The 17,428-nt window shown below is 33.3% G+C and overlaps 1 protein-coding gene across 9 annotated transcripts in view; it reads right to left on the bottom strand.

The window, feature by feature from the left end:
* The window catches only part of VPS13B (vacuolar protein sorting 13 homolog B), an 843,987-nt gene that overhangs the window by 396,517 nt on the left and 430,042 nt on the right, over nucleotides 1–17,428 (bottom strand). For all 9 annotated transcript variants that reach the window (XR_007148665.1, XM_047842688.1, XM_047842692.1 and 6 more), the window contains one exon: nucleotides 16,912–17,146. Coding sequence is in view for 8 of the 9 variants with exons in the window: in XM_047842688.1 (XP_047698644.1) it covers nucleotides 16,912–17,146 (235 nt within the window). In the remaining variant the exon portion in view is untranslated. The remainder of the gene's footprint in view (nucleotides 1–16,911; nucleotides 17,147–17,428) is intronic.

Below are 17,428 nucleotides of genomic sequence, written 5' to 3'. Positions count from 1 at the left end.
CCTGTCAGCATGGAGTCTACTTTGGATCCTCTCTCCTCCTCTCTCTCTTCCCTTTACCTGTTCACACACTCTCTCTCAAATATCAAATAAAATATTTTTAAAATTTTAAAGTAAAAGGATGGGAAAGATATATCATAAAAACTATAAGCACAAAAATACTGGAATAACTATAATAAATAACAAAATAAATTTAAGAAAGTATTATAGAAAGAAAGACATTTAATAGGGAAATATATGAAGCAAAACCTGACAAGATTTAAAGACTAAGCAACTAAACAGTAACACGTGAATATCTCAATACTCCACTCTCAATAACAGAATAAGTAGATAGAAAGTCAGCATTGGTACAGAAGAGTATAAAGCAATATCAACCCATTTGATCTAACTGACATACATAGAATGTTGCACCAACTACTGTAGAAAATTCACTGAAGCACATATGGAACACTCTCTGAAATTGACCGTATGATAGACCATAATGCAAGTCTTAATATAGTTAAAAGGATTGAAATTATTAAATATATGGTCTAGACCACAATGGGACTAAATTAGAAAACAGGAAAAAATAGAAACCTGAAATTTTCAAATACATGGAAGTTAAACAATGCATGGTTTCTAAATAACTGGGGGCCAGAGAAGAAAGCATAAGGAAAATTCAAAATATTGTGAAGTAAATAACAGTATTTGGAAATTACAATAATGCTTAAAGAAAAGTTTATAGTATTAAGTGTCTGTATCATACATTTCATATCCATAACTTAAGTTATCCCCTTAAGAAACACAACAGAAAAACAATAAAACTAAAAACAATAAAGCTAAAAGTTGATTCTATGAATAGATCAGCAATGTGATAACACTTTAACTAGACTAACCTCAAAAAAAGGAGAATCCACAACTTACTAAAATGAAGAATTAAAGGAGGAATATTACATCAACCCTAAAGAAATTTAAAAGGATTAAAATACAGTATTGTGAACAATTCTGTATGCCGCAACAATTTAGAAAACTTAGATAAATGGATAACTTTCTAGACACAATTTATTAAGACTGACTAGAAGAGGAACAGAAACTCTGAATAGACCTAAAACAAATAAAATGATTAAATTATTAATTCAAAAACTTTCTACAAAAAAAGGTCTACCCATTCCCCAGGGCTTCAAGGGTGATTTCTACCAAAATTAACAAAATAATGCTATTTGTCCAGGAACTCTTCCAGAAACAGAACAGGTGGAAAGATTTCCCAACTCATTCTACAAGGCTAGCATTATCCTGTTATGAAAACCAGGGCAGACGCTGCCAGAAAACTATAAACTAAAATCTGTCATGAAAATATATACAAAATCCTTAAAAAAAAAAAAAAAGCAAACTGTGTCCAGTACCATATGAAGAGATGATACACCATAACCAAGCAGGATCCATCTCCAAATCCAAGATTAGTTTAATCATTTAATCAATTAATTATGTAAAACTGATTAATATGCAACATTAATAGTAAAAGACACACACACCAGTATCTGAATGGTTTCATAAAAGCATCTGAAAAAATTCAAACCATTTCATGGTAAAAAGCCTGAAAAAATTGGGAATAGAATGGATCTTTCTCAACCTGATGAAGGACATCTATGAAATATACATAGCTACCATAATACTTAGTGGTGACATTCTATAGGCTTTCTCTGTAGATTTGGGAATAAGGCAAGGATATGTGTTCTCATTAGTTCTACACAGCATTGTACCGAAGATTCCAGCCAATGTACTAAGGTAAAAACAAAAGAAAAAAAAATAATGACGTGCAGATTGGAAACAAAGAAGTAACAGAGTCTTTATTCATAGATGGCATGGCTCACTTTATAGAAAATTTCAGAGACTCCACACTAACAACTAGAATAAACAAGTCTGGTGAGGTCACAGGATATGAGGGAAATATACAAAATTATACTTTTAGATACAGGCAATGAAAAATTTTAAAAATGAAAATAAGAACATAATTCCATTCACAGCAACTTAAATGCATTTTAAAATTTTAAGAAGGACATGCAAGGCATTCAAGACACTGAAATCTGCAAAATACTGCTGAATAAAATTGAAGACATAAACAAAAGGAGAAACATTTTAGGATCATAAACTGAAGGACTCAACATTGTCTCAAGATGGGAAATATCCCCAATATTTCATTTATAAGTTAAATGCCATTCCTATCAAAGTCTTTGCAGGCTCTTTTTTGTAGAAACCAATAAGCTAACGCTTAAACTTGCATAGGAATGCAAAGAATCTAAAATAGACAAAATAACTTCAAAGAAAAAAAAGGAAGTTGGACGACTTGTATTACATAATTTTAAAGACAATATAACACCACAGTAATTATCACTGTGTGGTACAGGCACAAGGATAGGCATATAGATCAATGGAATAGAATTGAGAGTACAGGGGGAAAAAAGTGACTTAGATTTATGGTTGACTGATTTTCAGCAAAGGTGCCAAGACAGTTCCATAAGGACAATCTTTTGAATATGATGCTAAGAAAATTAAATATCCGCATATAATAAAATGAATTTAAGACTCTTACCTCATATCATACAAAAAAAATACATCAAAAAGGACCATAGACCATATTGTAAGAGTTAAAACTAAGTCACCCAAAGCACAATTAATACAGAAAATGAAAGAGGATTTTATTAAATTCTAAAATTTAAGTTATAAAAATATTAGGAAAATGCAAATTCAAACTATGGAAACAGCCCCAGTGTCCATCAACTGATGAATGGATAAAGACAATGCAGTATATATACATAATGGAATATTACTCAACCATAATAAAGAGAATGAAATCTTCCCATTTGCAATAATGTGAATGGAGCTACTGAGTATTATGCTAAATGAAATAAGTCAGTCAGAAAGACAAATACCGTATGATTTCACCCATATGTGCAAGTTAAGAAACAAAACAAACAAGCATAGAGGATAAAAAAGGAAAGAGGGAGAGAAGCAAATGAAGAAACAGACTCAACTATAAAGAACTGACAGATACCAGAGGAGAGGCAGGTGGAGGGATGGGTAAAATAGATGATGGGGATTAAGGAGTGCACTTGTTGTGATGAGCACCTGGTGATGTATCAAAGTGATTAATCACTACTATATTGTATACCTGAAACAAATAACACTGCAAGTTAACTAACTGGAATTTGAATTAAAAAAAAAAAAGAAAATGCAAACAAAAGCCCCAGCCTAGAAGAAAATATTAGTAAATAATATATCTGAAAAAGGACCTGCATCTAGGACATATAAGAACTCTTGCAACTCAAAAATTAGAAGATAACTAAAAAATGGACAATTTAAATACACATTTCACTAAGGAAATATGTAGTAAATACATGAAAAAAGTCCATTAACATTAGTCATTACAGAAACGCAAACTGACTGCCCCAATAAAGTACTACATACTCTTTTAGAATGGCAAAAATACCAAGTGCTGGCAAAGATATATTGAAAGTAAAACTCTAATACGTTAATAGTGGTAATGTCAAATGGTACAATCACTTCTGAAATGTTGGGCAATTTCTTGAAATGTTCAATAAAAAGTTACTATAAAATCCAGTAATTCTACCCCAAAGACTCTATCCATGATAAATAATATTTGTCTATATAAATTCATGTACCCAAATGTGCATAGCAGCATTAATCATAATAGTCAAAAACTGATGACTGCACAATTGAATATTAACTGTAAAATTAATAAACAAAATGTGACATAACCACAGAATTATTACTCATAATTGTCATTATGTACATGGTACATAATGATACATGGTATATCATGAATGAACTTTAAAAATATTACACTAAGTGATGGGGCACCTGGGTGGCTCAGTCGGTTAAGTGTCCGACAGTGGCTCAGGTCATGATCTTCTGGTTTGAGTTTGAGCCCTGCGTCAGGCTCTGTGCTGACAGCTCAGAGCCGGGAGCCCACTTTGGATTCTGTGTATCCCTGTCTCTCTGCCCACCCCCCCAACGTGTGCTCTGTCTCTATCAAAAATAAATAAATGTAAAAAAAAATTTTTTAATGAAAATATTATACTAAGTGAAAAAAAGTGTACCCTGGGTACACTGATACATAAATACATAAGGTCTTAAGATGCAAAAAACTACATACTGTATGATTCCCTTTTAATAAGTGTCCAAAAAAGCCAAGTTTATAAAGACAGAAATCAGATCAATAGGGTGTTAGGACTGGAGTGTGGGGAACAGAAATTAATTGCAAAATGGACATAAGGGAAATCTGAGGTGACAGAAATGTTATACAACTGTATTGTGCTGATGGTTGCATATCTTTATACATTTCCTCAAAAATCGCTGAACTGTAGGCATACAATGAGTAAATATTATGAATGTGAATTATATTTCAAAAGAGGTATTTAAAAATGTAAGGACAGTAGTAGAAAAGGAAACAGTCAAGCCCAACTTGTCAGTGGGTGAGCAGAGCTACTATTGTTCAAGGTCCTCATTTACATTCCACTCTCTGGCATACTTTGGTTGCTAATGATCACTTCTGAGACTCTTCTATTGATGATTAGAGATCACTGAATGTCCATTCCCTAAGATAATTTGACTTTCTCTGTTCCTTGTAACCTGAGAAAATATGATTTACAAAGGACAAAGTCCACATACACTAAACCCAAGAGTTAAGGCAGATTTTTTTTGAATCCTCTTACTTTTAGATGGAAATGGTTTCAAAACATGTTATGCCCCTGTGAAATGTGCAGAATATAATAAATGGAAAAAAAAGTACTGAAAATTTTGTCAGGAGTTATTATCTTAACTGTACATCATGAATATAATCATTTTACAACATGGATACTATATACGTATATGTATGTATATATTTATCAAACAAAATAGAAAAAACAAGCTCTGGGAAGAAATACAAAACTAAATCGTTAACACTGGTTATCACCAAAGTGATTTTTCTCTCTTGTATATTCGTGCTTTAAAAGTTCCTTTAACGAAGACTTATGCTAAGTGAGATAAGTCAGAGACAGGAAGACAAATACTATATATCACTTGCATATGGAATCTAAACAAGCTGTACTCACAGAGACAGAGAGTAGGATGGTGGTTACCAGGGGCTCAGGGGTGGGAAAATTGGGGGGATGCTGTTAAAGGTTACAAACTTGCAACTAGAAGATGAAGAAGTTCTGGAATCCTAATGTACAACTTACTGATTATAGTCAGTAATACTGTATTACATACTTTAAAGTTGCTAAGAGACTAGGTATTAAATGTTCTCATCACAAAAGAGAAATGATAATTATGTGACCTACAGAAGTGTTAGCTGACACCATGATGGTAATCATATTGCAATATATAAATGTAGCAAACTGATATGTTATATACCTTAAACTTACACAATGCTATGTGTCAATTATATCCCAATTTTTAAAAAATTCCTTTAATGAAACTATGTTACCTTGGTATCATTTCAAAAACCCATTTTTATGATCTTAAGTGAATTTTAAATTATATATTTTAAAGGTAAAATATACACTAGTTCTGCCATTTTTGTTTTTGTTTATAAAATTGATCGCATATGTGTGTGGGGGAGTGTTGGGAAATACAAAATTGACTGACAGGGAAGCAATTAAGTAAGGTTCATTCTCAAGTCTTTGAAAGTCACAGAATCCATGACTAAACAACTGATGGAGCAGGATGGATGTGAGCTATTGAGAAAATAATGATGTATACAGCAATTGTATTAACTACATTTAGGCATTTCAACACCTTAACTTCATTTGTAATACATACATGATGGTATCCAAGAGATTTAACAGCAGCAGCATCGAGAACAAATCTTAAGCTTTTTTCTGAGCTTCTTCTTTTCCCCAAGGTATCTTATTTACATCTGGATTAAGGACTACAATTAAAGACACTGAGTAACACTGGAAAAAATCTAATGTAATAGTACATCTTCTTTCAGAAGAAGTAGGAATTATAATTATCAAATTAAGATATTAAAAAACTCAAGATAGAACAATATAAACCAAAAAGATAAAAAAGAATTACATGGGAAAACTTTCTGTTTTTCATAGATGCTCAACAATTTTAACATCAGTTTCTATGAAAATTCACTAAAGCCAACAATAGCAAAGTTTTAATTTATAAATGATCTCAATATTCCATTTCTGTCAAAATATTTTATTAAAGTTGCAGGCAACTCTTTCAAAGAAGAAAAAACAAACCTCTACTAGGCACAGTGTAGAAACCCATCTGCTCAGAGGTGTGAGATAGATGTAGCAAATTACATCTGCAAGCCTCACTGCAAATGCTTCGTAATGAAACTCAAGATGTTGATTTTGACCCAAACACCCTATACAGATTGGATCTGACCACATTAGAGATCATCTCTCCCTTTCTATGGCAATTGAAATCAGATGACACATTTCAACAAACAGCTCCTCATTATGAACTTTTGAAGTCCAAATTCAGTTATGCCTGAAATCTAGGAGAACCCTCCATGCTCATTCTATTGATCATTTTGTAATTGTTTTTCTTTTTTTTTCATGTCATAATGACAAAGAATTTTTTTCAATTATTTTTGAACTTGAAGACACATCAGAAATTTACCTTTTCATTCTTTAAGTTCTTTTTTCTCCTTACAGTAACCAAAAATTATTTGCCAAATAGCATACTCTACAACTATTTAGTGAACCCCTATTTCGTGCCATTCATTGTGCTAAATTGTGCTAAATGATAGGAATAGTACCGTGAACAAGACAGATACACTTCTTACACTTTTTACCCTAGGAGGGCAATCAGGAGCTGAATAAAAATAATTAAAATAGGGATAGGAGTATTAAGAGTGATGAGTCAGAAGCAGTAACATCACAGAACAGATGGAGCTGACAAGTTAAATACATAGAAGCCTAAAAAGTGAGAAGAAAGCCTAGAAAAAAGATCAAGAAGGAGGCAGTCACATATACAGCATATGCTAAGACCCTGTAACAGTAGAGCTGTCCTTGTTTAAACACAGAAAAAGATAGTGAGGCTGGGGGTGGGCAGTAGCAAGCAGTGGGGAGAGCAGCCCTACTTTTCTCTACAGAAACAATGGATTTGAATTTCCTTTGTAAATCAGAGCAGTATGATTAACAACCCATCACTACACACACACACACACACACACACACACACACACACACCATGCAATATACTGAAATATTTCCATCAAATAAACAGTTTGAAGCACAACACTTTAGTTACATAGGAAATATTATTGTTATTCATTCCGTAAGTTTAAATAATTGGTTTCGATAAATTAGTTTCAAGAGAAATCTGTAACTCAGAATAACCAAGCAACACCAAAGACAAAGCAAGAAAAAATAATTCAAGAGGAGTTGTGAGGACAAGGGAAACAAGAAAGAAAGAAATAAGAGAAAGTTTTAATTGAAAGCATGGTGCTCATAATTACCAGAGACAAATAGTGAGATTAGTATCAAAATTTTAACTAAAAGTTAAAGTTGCTTTCTGTAACAGAATATGTGGAGAATGACTCATAAGTTCCATTTTTGTTTAAGTTCTCCTGACTTGATTTCTGTTCCTTGCAACCTAAGAATATCAACGCATACATACACATAAATACCACCCTCTCTCCTTTCTCAAATAAAACACACACACACACACACACACACACACACACACACACACACACATACACACACACACTGTAGGTTTGTTAACATCAATTCTTCATGAGAGAGTTCAAGATGGTGACATAGGAAGACCCTGAACTCACCTCCTCCCATGGACACAACAAATTTATAACTACATATGGCATGCTTTTCCTCTAGGATCCATGAACTAGATGAGTAGCACCTCCACTCAAAAGCCAAGAAAGACACACGTAGAAGAGTGGGAAGGCAGACACACCTTGCCCCAAAAACCACCTCAGGGGAGGCACATGAGGGAGGGTTCCTACAAATACAGAATACACCCTGGAAAAGTTAAGAGATTGTGCCCCAAATCAGCAATCCTGACCTTGGAGGCAGGCATAGTAGAGACAAGGTGTAAAATGTCGGGTTTTGGGGATCCTGGGTGGCTCAGTTGGTTGATTGTCTGACTTTGGCTCAGGTCATGATCTCAGGGTTCGTGGGTTTGAACTCCATGTTAGGCTCTGTGCTGACAGCTCAGAGCCTGGAGCCTGCTTCAAATTCTGTGTGTGTGTGTGTGTGTGTCTCTCTCTCTCTCTCTGCCCCTCCCCAACTCATGCTCTCTCAAAAATGAATGAACATTAAAACAATTTTAATGTCTAGTTTTGAATAACAATAAAGATTAAGACCAGAAGAATCACAGTACATTAGAGAACAAAGATCTGTTCTTAAAGGGTTTGCCCACAAACTCATTTGCCCTATGATCCAGCACAAAAACAAGAAAAAGCCCCTAGACCATAACACAGGGAGACCAATTTACTAATTTTAAAGAGAGACAGGAATCTGTAATTTTAAATTAAATAATTTAAAAACGTAAAAAACCAGTCTGCTGTGGATGGATGTACTGTCAACAGCCATTTTTGCAATCTCATCCTACCTTGTTGGTGAAGGAGCCAACAAGTACCATTTTAGGTGGACCCCTTCTAGGCTTCTGGCACCAGTGGGTAGGTGTGGTCTGCCCACCACTCACCTTGAACAGGCTGGGTGAGCCTCCTGCCCGTCCCCACTTCCATGTAGCACCCAAGGTGTAAAAAAAGCCAGAGAAGTATCCCAAGTCATGCCCAATCCACCAAGAATGCAAGCCACAACCAGAACAGGCAAGCAGCTGGAAGCCCACTCTCCCCATGCAGTAGCCAAGATACATAAGCCAGGTGAGTACCTAGAGCCCCACCTTGCACACAATACCAACTGAAGCCCTATCAAAGCCAGGGGACAAACAGCCCACAGGAATGTCTACATCTGTGGGGATGCCCATAGAATGACTAGCTCTGGTAGCCACAGGATACACAAAACACCTGGGCCACACAAAACACCTCCTACACAAGACTATTCCTTCAAGGTTGAGGGAGATAGCCATTTCATCTAATACATACAAACACAGAGAAACAAGCAAAATGAGTAGACAGAAGAATATATTCCAAAGAACAAGGCAAATCCACAGGAAAAGACCTTAATGAAATGGAGAGAGGCAACCTACGAGATAAAGGGTTCAAAGTAATGGTCATAAAGATGCTCACCTATCTAAGCAATGGAGAAGCACCAAGAATTTCCTTCCACAAAGAGACAGAAAATAAGAAAACACGAAACATTAAAACTAAACTTACAAGTATACTAGAGGGATTTAACAGCAGAATGGATGAAACAGAAGCACCATCAATGAATGAAAAACAAAGGAATGGAAAACAAAAAGCATAAAAATTAAAAAAGAATTAAAAGAAGTAAGGATACTTTAAGGGACGTCTGGGAGAATATCAAATGGAATAACATTCTCATTATCCGAGTCCCAGAAGGAGAAAAGAGAGAAAAGTCAAAAATTTATTTGAAGAAATAATGGCTAAAAACATCCATAATCTGGGGGAAGCAAACAGACATCTATGTCCAGGACGATCAGAGAGGCCCAAATAAGATGAACCCAAAGAGAAACACACCAAGACACATTCTCATTAAAATGATAAAAGGTAAACAGAGAGTAGTAAGAGAACAGCAACATATTACAACAGGGAAAACCCCCTAAGGCAATTAGCAGATATTTCAGCAAAAACTTTATAGATCAAAAAAGAGTGGCATGATATATTCAAAAGGCTAAAAGGAAAAAAAAATGGCCGACCAAGAATTCTGTACCCAGACATTATCATTCAGAAAGATTGAGAATTTTCCAGTTAAGCAAAAGGTAAAGGAGTTCATCTACTTAAACAGGCTACAAGAAATGTTCAAAAGAATAAACTAAAAATACAATGTACTATTTAATAAGAAAACATACAAAAGTAAAAATCACACTGGAAAAGGTAAATAAATAATAAAAGTAGTAGACATATTACTTATAAACCAAGTATGAAGAGTATAAAAGTTGTAAAAATTAAAAAAATAATAATTAGTTCAGGAATACATAAAAAGATGTAAAATGAATCATCAAAAATATGAAACATAAGGGGCACGTAGGTGGCTCAGTTGGTTAAGTGTCCAACTCTTGATTTTGGCTCAGCTCATGATCTCTCACAGTTCATGGGCCCAAGCCCCTCGTCAGGCTCTGTGCTGACAGCAAGGATTTCTCTCTCTCTCTCTCTCTCTCTCTCTCTGCCCCTCCCTCTACTGCACTCTCTCACTCTCTCTCTCAAAATAAATAAACATTTTAAAAAAATATGTCTTTAAAAATATGAGATATAAGGTGGGGGAAAGTAAAAATATAAAGCTTTGAAATGTATTAAAAATTAAGTTACTGTGAACTTTAAAATGACTTATATACATAAGATGATATGTGTAAACCTCACAGTAACCACAAAGAAAAAACTTCTAGTAAATGCACAAAAGAAAAAAAAAAATCTAAATACAACATTAAAGGAAACAATCAAAGCATAAGAGAGAAAAAGAAGAAAAGGAACAGAGAAGAACTGCAAAAAACAGCTGGGAAACAATAAACAAAATGACAATAAATATATACCAATGGATAATTACTTTAAATGCAAATAGACTAAACTCCCCATCAAGAGACACAGAGTGACTGAATGAATGAATTAAAAAAACACAAAACCCATGTATCTGTTGCCTATAAGAGACTCACTTCAAATCTAAAGACACACACAGACTCAAAGTAAGAGGATGGAAAAGGATATTCCATGCAAATGGCAATGAAAAGAAAGTTGGGGTAGCAATACTTATGTCAGACAAAATAGACTCTTTTTTTCTTTTCAAATTTTATTTAAATTCCAATTGGTTAACATACAATGCAGTACTGGTTTTAGGAGTAGAATTAGCTAAAGCAATCCTGAAAAAAGCAAAGCGAAGCTGAAGGCATCATGATTCTGGACTTCAAAATAAAGGAGAGCATTAAAATAAAGGAGAGAATTATACAATGATGAAAGGATCAATCCAACAATAGGATATAACATTTTTAAACATTTATGCACCCAATAGAAGCACCTAAATACATAAAGCAAATATTAACAGAAGTAAAGGCAAAAATAGATGGCAGGATAAGAATAGTAGGAGACTTTAATACTCCACTTGTATCAATGAGGAGATAACTCAGGACAGAAAATTAATAAGGAAACACTGGCCTTAAAAGACACATTAGATCAGATGGACTAAAAAGATACATACAGATTATTCTATCGAAAAGCAGAAGCATCACTTCTTTTCAAGGACACATGGAACATTGTCCAGGACAGATTACATGCTAGGCTACAACACAAGTCTCAATAAATTCAAGAAGAATGAAATCACATCAATTATCTTTTCCAACCACAAAGGTATGAAACTAGAAATCATTTATAAGAAAAAAATCTGGATAAAACAAACATATGGGGATTACAAAACACGGTATTAGACAATGGATGTTCAAATCTCATGAAATAATCTCCTTCCCTCAAGGTAGGTTTGGCCAATGAGAATAACCATGTGGTAAAAAACAAAAAAACCAAAAAACTGTTTTTACGTTAGGTTTCAGGGCTGATTATATTGTCACACTATTTTCTCCCAGGGAGTAAGAAAAATAGACTTTAGAAGTTTCTATTTGATTCTTGCCCTCTCCATCTGGTGTGTGATTTTTTTAAATGTTCAAAACAAACTAAGATGCTATCTAACTCAGTTCTAGGAATAAAATATCAGAATATAACACCTTCTGCTTTAAAGATGGAGACTTCTGTAGTTCCTTAAGTCATTCATAATGTATTTGAAAAACAAGGTGAGAAGAAAGTAATTTATCATACAAGAGGAGAAAAAGAAGATGGCAGAAGTGCTGTAACAGGGATTTTAAAGAGTATTCAAAAGATAAAGAATAGTAGGGCAGTATATATCAGTCCTTTCATAAAATCCATTAGATAAAAGGGGGTATGATATTGTCACATCTTTAAATCACTGAGGGACTGTATTTCCAGCAACCTGGTAGATTTAGTGCCCTGAATGACATTTGTGCTAAAAACAAAAAGGATGAATATATTTATAAAATGTTTATACATCACACTATGAATAAAATTTATATGAACTGGTTTACACACAGAGAGACATGCACTCCATATATTCTTTTTTTTAAATTTTTTTTAATGTTTTTTTTTTTGACAGGGGTGGGGGGAATGAGCGGGGAGGGGCAGAGAGATAGGGGCACACAGAATCTGAAGGCTCTGAGCTGTCAGCACAGAGCCTGATGCGGGGCTTGAACTCACAAACCGCAAGATCATGACCTGAGCTGAAGTCGGATGCTCAACCGACTGAGCGTCACAAAGACCCAGGCGCCCCTGCACTCCATATCTTCTTAAATTCATTACTGAGTTTCCCCAAAAAAGTAAGGCTTTATTAAGGCCAGGGACTGAGAAAAGTCAGGAACTCAGAGGTAAGCAAAACAAATTGGTTGAGGCACTTCAAACCTGGTGAAATGGAACATCCTTGTTGACACTTGCATTGTAGAACCTAATAGAACATAAGATTTTAAGGCATATGGCTACAATATTAATGTTAGAATAAACTAGAAATAAAACTGCCCTGTTTTTACCCTCTGTACATGATCAGAAAGCTGAACCTTGAACAGAGTGGAAAAAAATACATATAACCACAAACCAAGCCTCATAAAAGATTGAAACTTGAATTTTTATTATCTACATGGTATAAAAGCCTCTAGTTTCAAGTGGTTGTAAACTGGTAATGCTCCCAATACATCAGAAATAAATTTGAACTACAAAGGAAGAATCTTTGAGCTCATCTTCAAAAAAATTTCTAGACCAATATTTCCAGGAAAAATAAGTAGACTCTCCCCCACAAAAAGGAGCAACAAAGAAACAAACAAACAAACAAACAAAAACACAAAGAACAACACTAGGCATACAGGCAAGAATCAGCAGGACTCAGACAATAAAATAAATGATTCATGTATCAAGAAATATAACAAAGCCTTGGAAATTATGAATAAAATGCAAGGATTTTTAAAAAATCAATGAAAATGAAAATATCATAAGCAAATTTTAAAATTTAATAAAGTATTACAAAGTTGAAAAACAGGAAAAATAATTTATGGTTTTAGACATCCTGATACCATGTACCTCTGAAGTAACAGAGACTGGCAAGGGACTAGAGAAGATCTCCTGGGTTTTGGTAAAATTTTTGATCTTGACTCAGAAGCTAGTAACATGGGCAGATTTTATGAAATGTATCAAGTTGTATACTAATAGTTGATGTATTTCATTTCTGTATGATATATTAGAATTCTATAAAGTTTTACCCCCAAAAAACAGCACATTAGATACAGATGAAAATAAAATTAATAAACTGTAATATCAAAGAAATTACTCAGACTACAGGCCAGAAAGTCAAAGGGAAAAATATTAAAGAGGCAAGAACAATACAGTAAAAAAAAATGTCTAACATATATGTAGAAAGAATGAGACAGAGGCAATATATGAAGAGAAAATGCCAGAAAACTTGAAAAGCTCACAAAGACACCAATACTAACACTTAAAAGAACAAAGATTTAAAAGCCAAAAAAAAAAAAAAGGTCCTTAAAGCTGCCCGAAAGACACTAAAAAAAACCACAAAATGATGGTGAATTTCTCAGAAAGGCAATGAAAAACAAAAGTAAGCACAAAAGGATCTTTAATGGCCAAAACAAAACTATCAGTAAGAAACCATATATATATATATATATACATATATATATATACATATATATGTATATACATATATATGTATACATATATATGTATATATATATATATATATACACACACATATATATAACTGTATATATATATATATATATATATATATATATAACAAAAAAATTCTTTCCAAAAAGAAGGCAAAATACAGTTTCAAACAAAAAAAAAATTGTTTGCTAACAGCACATCATTAAAAAAAAAAGGCAGAAGGAAAATTATCTGAGGTAGAAGAAAGGAATGAGCTGTGACAACAAATGTCTAGTAAGGCATTGGTATAGGAGTTAGCATAGGTGGCCCATGACCAAATGTGACTGATTATCAGATTTTGTGAGTAAAGTTTTACTGGAGTGTCAATTCATTGACATACTATTTATGGCTGCCTCTGTACTACAAAGCAAAGCTGAGTAGTTGTTACAAAAACCAGATAGTTGATGACACTGAGAATATTTACTATCTGGCCATTTATTGAATAAATTTTCCAAACCCTGCACTAATTGTATACATGTAATATATATGCAATTATTTTTTAAATAATTTAAATTTACAAAATTCAGAAAAATAAGAGATAAATTAAAATATATAACAGTAATTGCCAGTCAATCTGGAGAGAATCGCTGAATTAAAGTACTTAAAGACCTGTGTGTTGCTCAGGAGGAAAGTAAATACCATAAATTATTGTATGATTTACTAAATTAAAAATGCATCTTAGTATTTCCAGGACCAAATTTTACTTTGTGTAAAGAGTGTTAATTTCTAAGATTGAAAAAAAAATAGCAAGGGAATAATGTCTAATACAGCAGGGAAAAATAGAATTAAGAATATAAAAGAAATGAAATAATCAAGATAGTAAAAAAGATAATTCATAGAATGAGAGAAGACATTTGTAAATCATACCTAATGAGAATCTAATATCCAGAATATATAAAGAATTGCTCAATTAAAAGGAAAGATAAATAACCCAACTAAAAAGTGGGCCAAGTATTTGAAAACAATAAGAAAATAAAAAACAGCTTCTACAAATGGCCAACAAGCACATGAAAAGATGCTCTATATCACTAGTCATTTGGGAACTGCAAATGACAACCAAAATGAGATCCACCACATACCCACCGTGATGGTTAACACCAAAAAGACAATTACAACTTGAATAAATTAGAACCTTCATAAGTTGATGTGGAATTGCAAAATGGCAGAAACACTTTGCAGGACAGACTGTTAATTCCTCAAAACCTTAACCACAGAGCTACCATACGACCCAACAATTCTACTACTAGGTACATAGCTAACAGAAATTAAAATATGTCCATATGAAAAGATGTGCAAAAATTAGCACAGCAGTATTGTTCATAATAGCCAAAAGATATAAACACAAATGTCTACCAACTATGAGTGGATAAAGAAAACATGGTATATCCATAAAATGGATTACTTTCAGCCATAAAAATGAAGACTGACAAATAAGTCAACCTCAAAAGCATTATGGTGACTTCCCATGAGAAGCCAGTCACAAAAGACCACATATTGTGTGATGCCATTCATATTAAACACCTAGAACAGGCAAATTCATAGAGACAGGAAGGTCAGCATTTGCCAGGGTTTTGGATGAAGGGAGAAAGAGTAACTGTTAATGGTATATTGATTATTTTTTGAGTGATAAAACTTTTTTTTTGAGTGATAAAACTTCTAAATTTGATGGTGGTGATGATGGTATAAACTGTAAATATACTAAAAGTCATCTAATTGTATGCATAAAACTGTATGTAAATAATGTCTAAAAAAGCTGTTAAATGGAATAATATGAGTTTTAATTTTTTAAAATTAAGGGACAAACTATTGAACCTTCCAAAAATGATTCCAGAGGTAAAATAAAACAAAAACCCGAAAAACAAAAACAAAACCACCACCACAACAAAAAACAACAACAACAAAAAAGGGAAGCACTCCCCAGCTCATTTTCTGAGGCTAGCACATCCTTGATATGATACACAATAGCTGTTGTGATAATAAAGAACTCCTTACAACCAGAAGCAAATATCAAAGAATGGATATATCCAATATGCTAGAAAAAGAATCCTTGCATCAAGAACAAAATCACACAGGTAAGAGATCTAGAGAAGTTCCATCTAACTGTTAGAATTCTATGATTTTATGATAATGGTATTCATTTTATTAAGTACCAACATTCATTTCTGGCAGTAAAATCATTCCTACTTCTGATAAACCTAAGAAAACTACATTTCAATGGAAACGCCAAAACAGAGAAAAGGAAAGAGAAATCAACATCAAGTCAAAGTCAAAAACTGCACAGAATATATCTGCTTTTCAATAATAGTATGTGTAGTGATCTCAATGATATCAGCATTCATATACTTACATGCTAATAATATGAACAAGGTGTGGAACCGTTTACCATTGTAAAACATTTGAACCCTGTTATTAAAATATAGATTCACACTATTTACTTTGTGACTCAAAACTTTTCCAGGTTCACAGATTGTTTGAGATGAATATGTCAAAGTTCAAAAGGGTATGTATTTGCAACTGAAAATTCTGCAGTATCACAAATGAAGTATTTACTGAAGAGTTATGTCTCCAATCATCACAATATTATCTACTGTATTTTAACAAATGAGAAGTCTAGAAATATATTATGTTTGATGTAAATAATATATTCATTTGATTATATATGATATCTATTAATAAATCAAATAGCTTAAATTAAGATCTACTTATCATTCTTAATTCAGCTTAATGCCAACTTCCAAAACCAACTGTCATCTTGATTTGTCTACGCTTCACATTTTAGTGACTATTCTGCGTTTCATGATATTTTGTAGTCTATTTATACATACATGAATTTTATTAAAATGTGTGGATGTCAATAAACAGCACCACTTAGTTCATTTACTTTGTGCACCGTTCTTTTTAAATCCACTTTGCAGATCACTGAATCTATTTTCATGTGGATCTTTCATGAGAAGACTCATTTACATAATCACTGGCATATTAAAAAATAAAACTAAAAATATTATTATCAAACATAACCATAGGAAGAATATTTTTTAATGTACCTTCTTCAAGGATGGGTCGTGGAATGACAAATGGAATCTCCTGCAGAGGTTCCATATACTTGTGGCCAGCACTAATAATCTTTATTTGAGGCATACAGAGGACAAGCATTCCAGGCATGCTGGTTTGTCCATGGTACCAACTTCTTACTGTTCCAGGAATGTCACCAGATACAATTGTACTTGGGGAAGGCAGGCTATCATTTGGAATGAATACACAACAAGACTGTACTTCAAGCTAGGGGAAGAAAAAAAAAAGCAAAATTAAAATATTGGGAACAGACTAAATAAGGAAGTTAATATACCCTCAAATACTTAATATCTTTATCAGAATAAACAGGCAAGCCAAAAAAAAAAAAAAAAGAAGAAGAAATGTGCCATACTTACCTCTTTATGAGTTACTTTTACTGAAGAACACAATTAACACTTAAAAGGACATTGTTTCTTGCTATGAATTTGATCAAAAAGGCAGTGAAATGAGATGAAAACATATCTGCCTTTCCACAGTTATTTCCAAGTA

Source organism: Prionailurus viverrinus, chromosome F2 (assembly GCF_022837055.1).
Source record: "Prionailurus viverrinus isolate Anna chromosome F2, UM_Priviv_1.0, whole genome shotgun sequence".
Classification (NCBI taxonomy): domain Eukaryota; kingdom Metazoa; phylum Chordata; class Mammalia; order Carnivora; family Felidae; genus Prionailurus; species Prionailurus viverrinus.
This window is presented reverse-complemented; position numbering and strand designations above follow the sequence as displayed.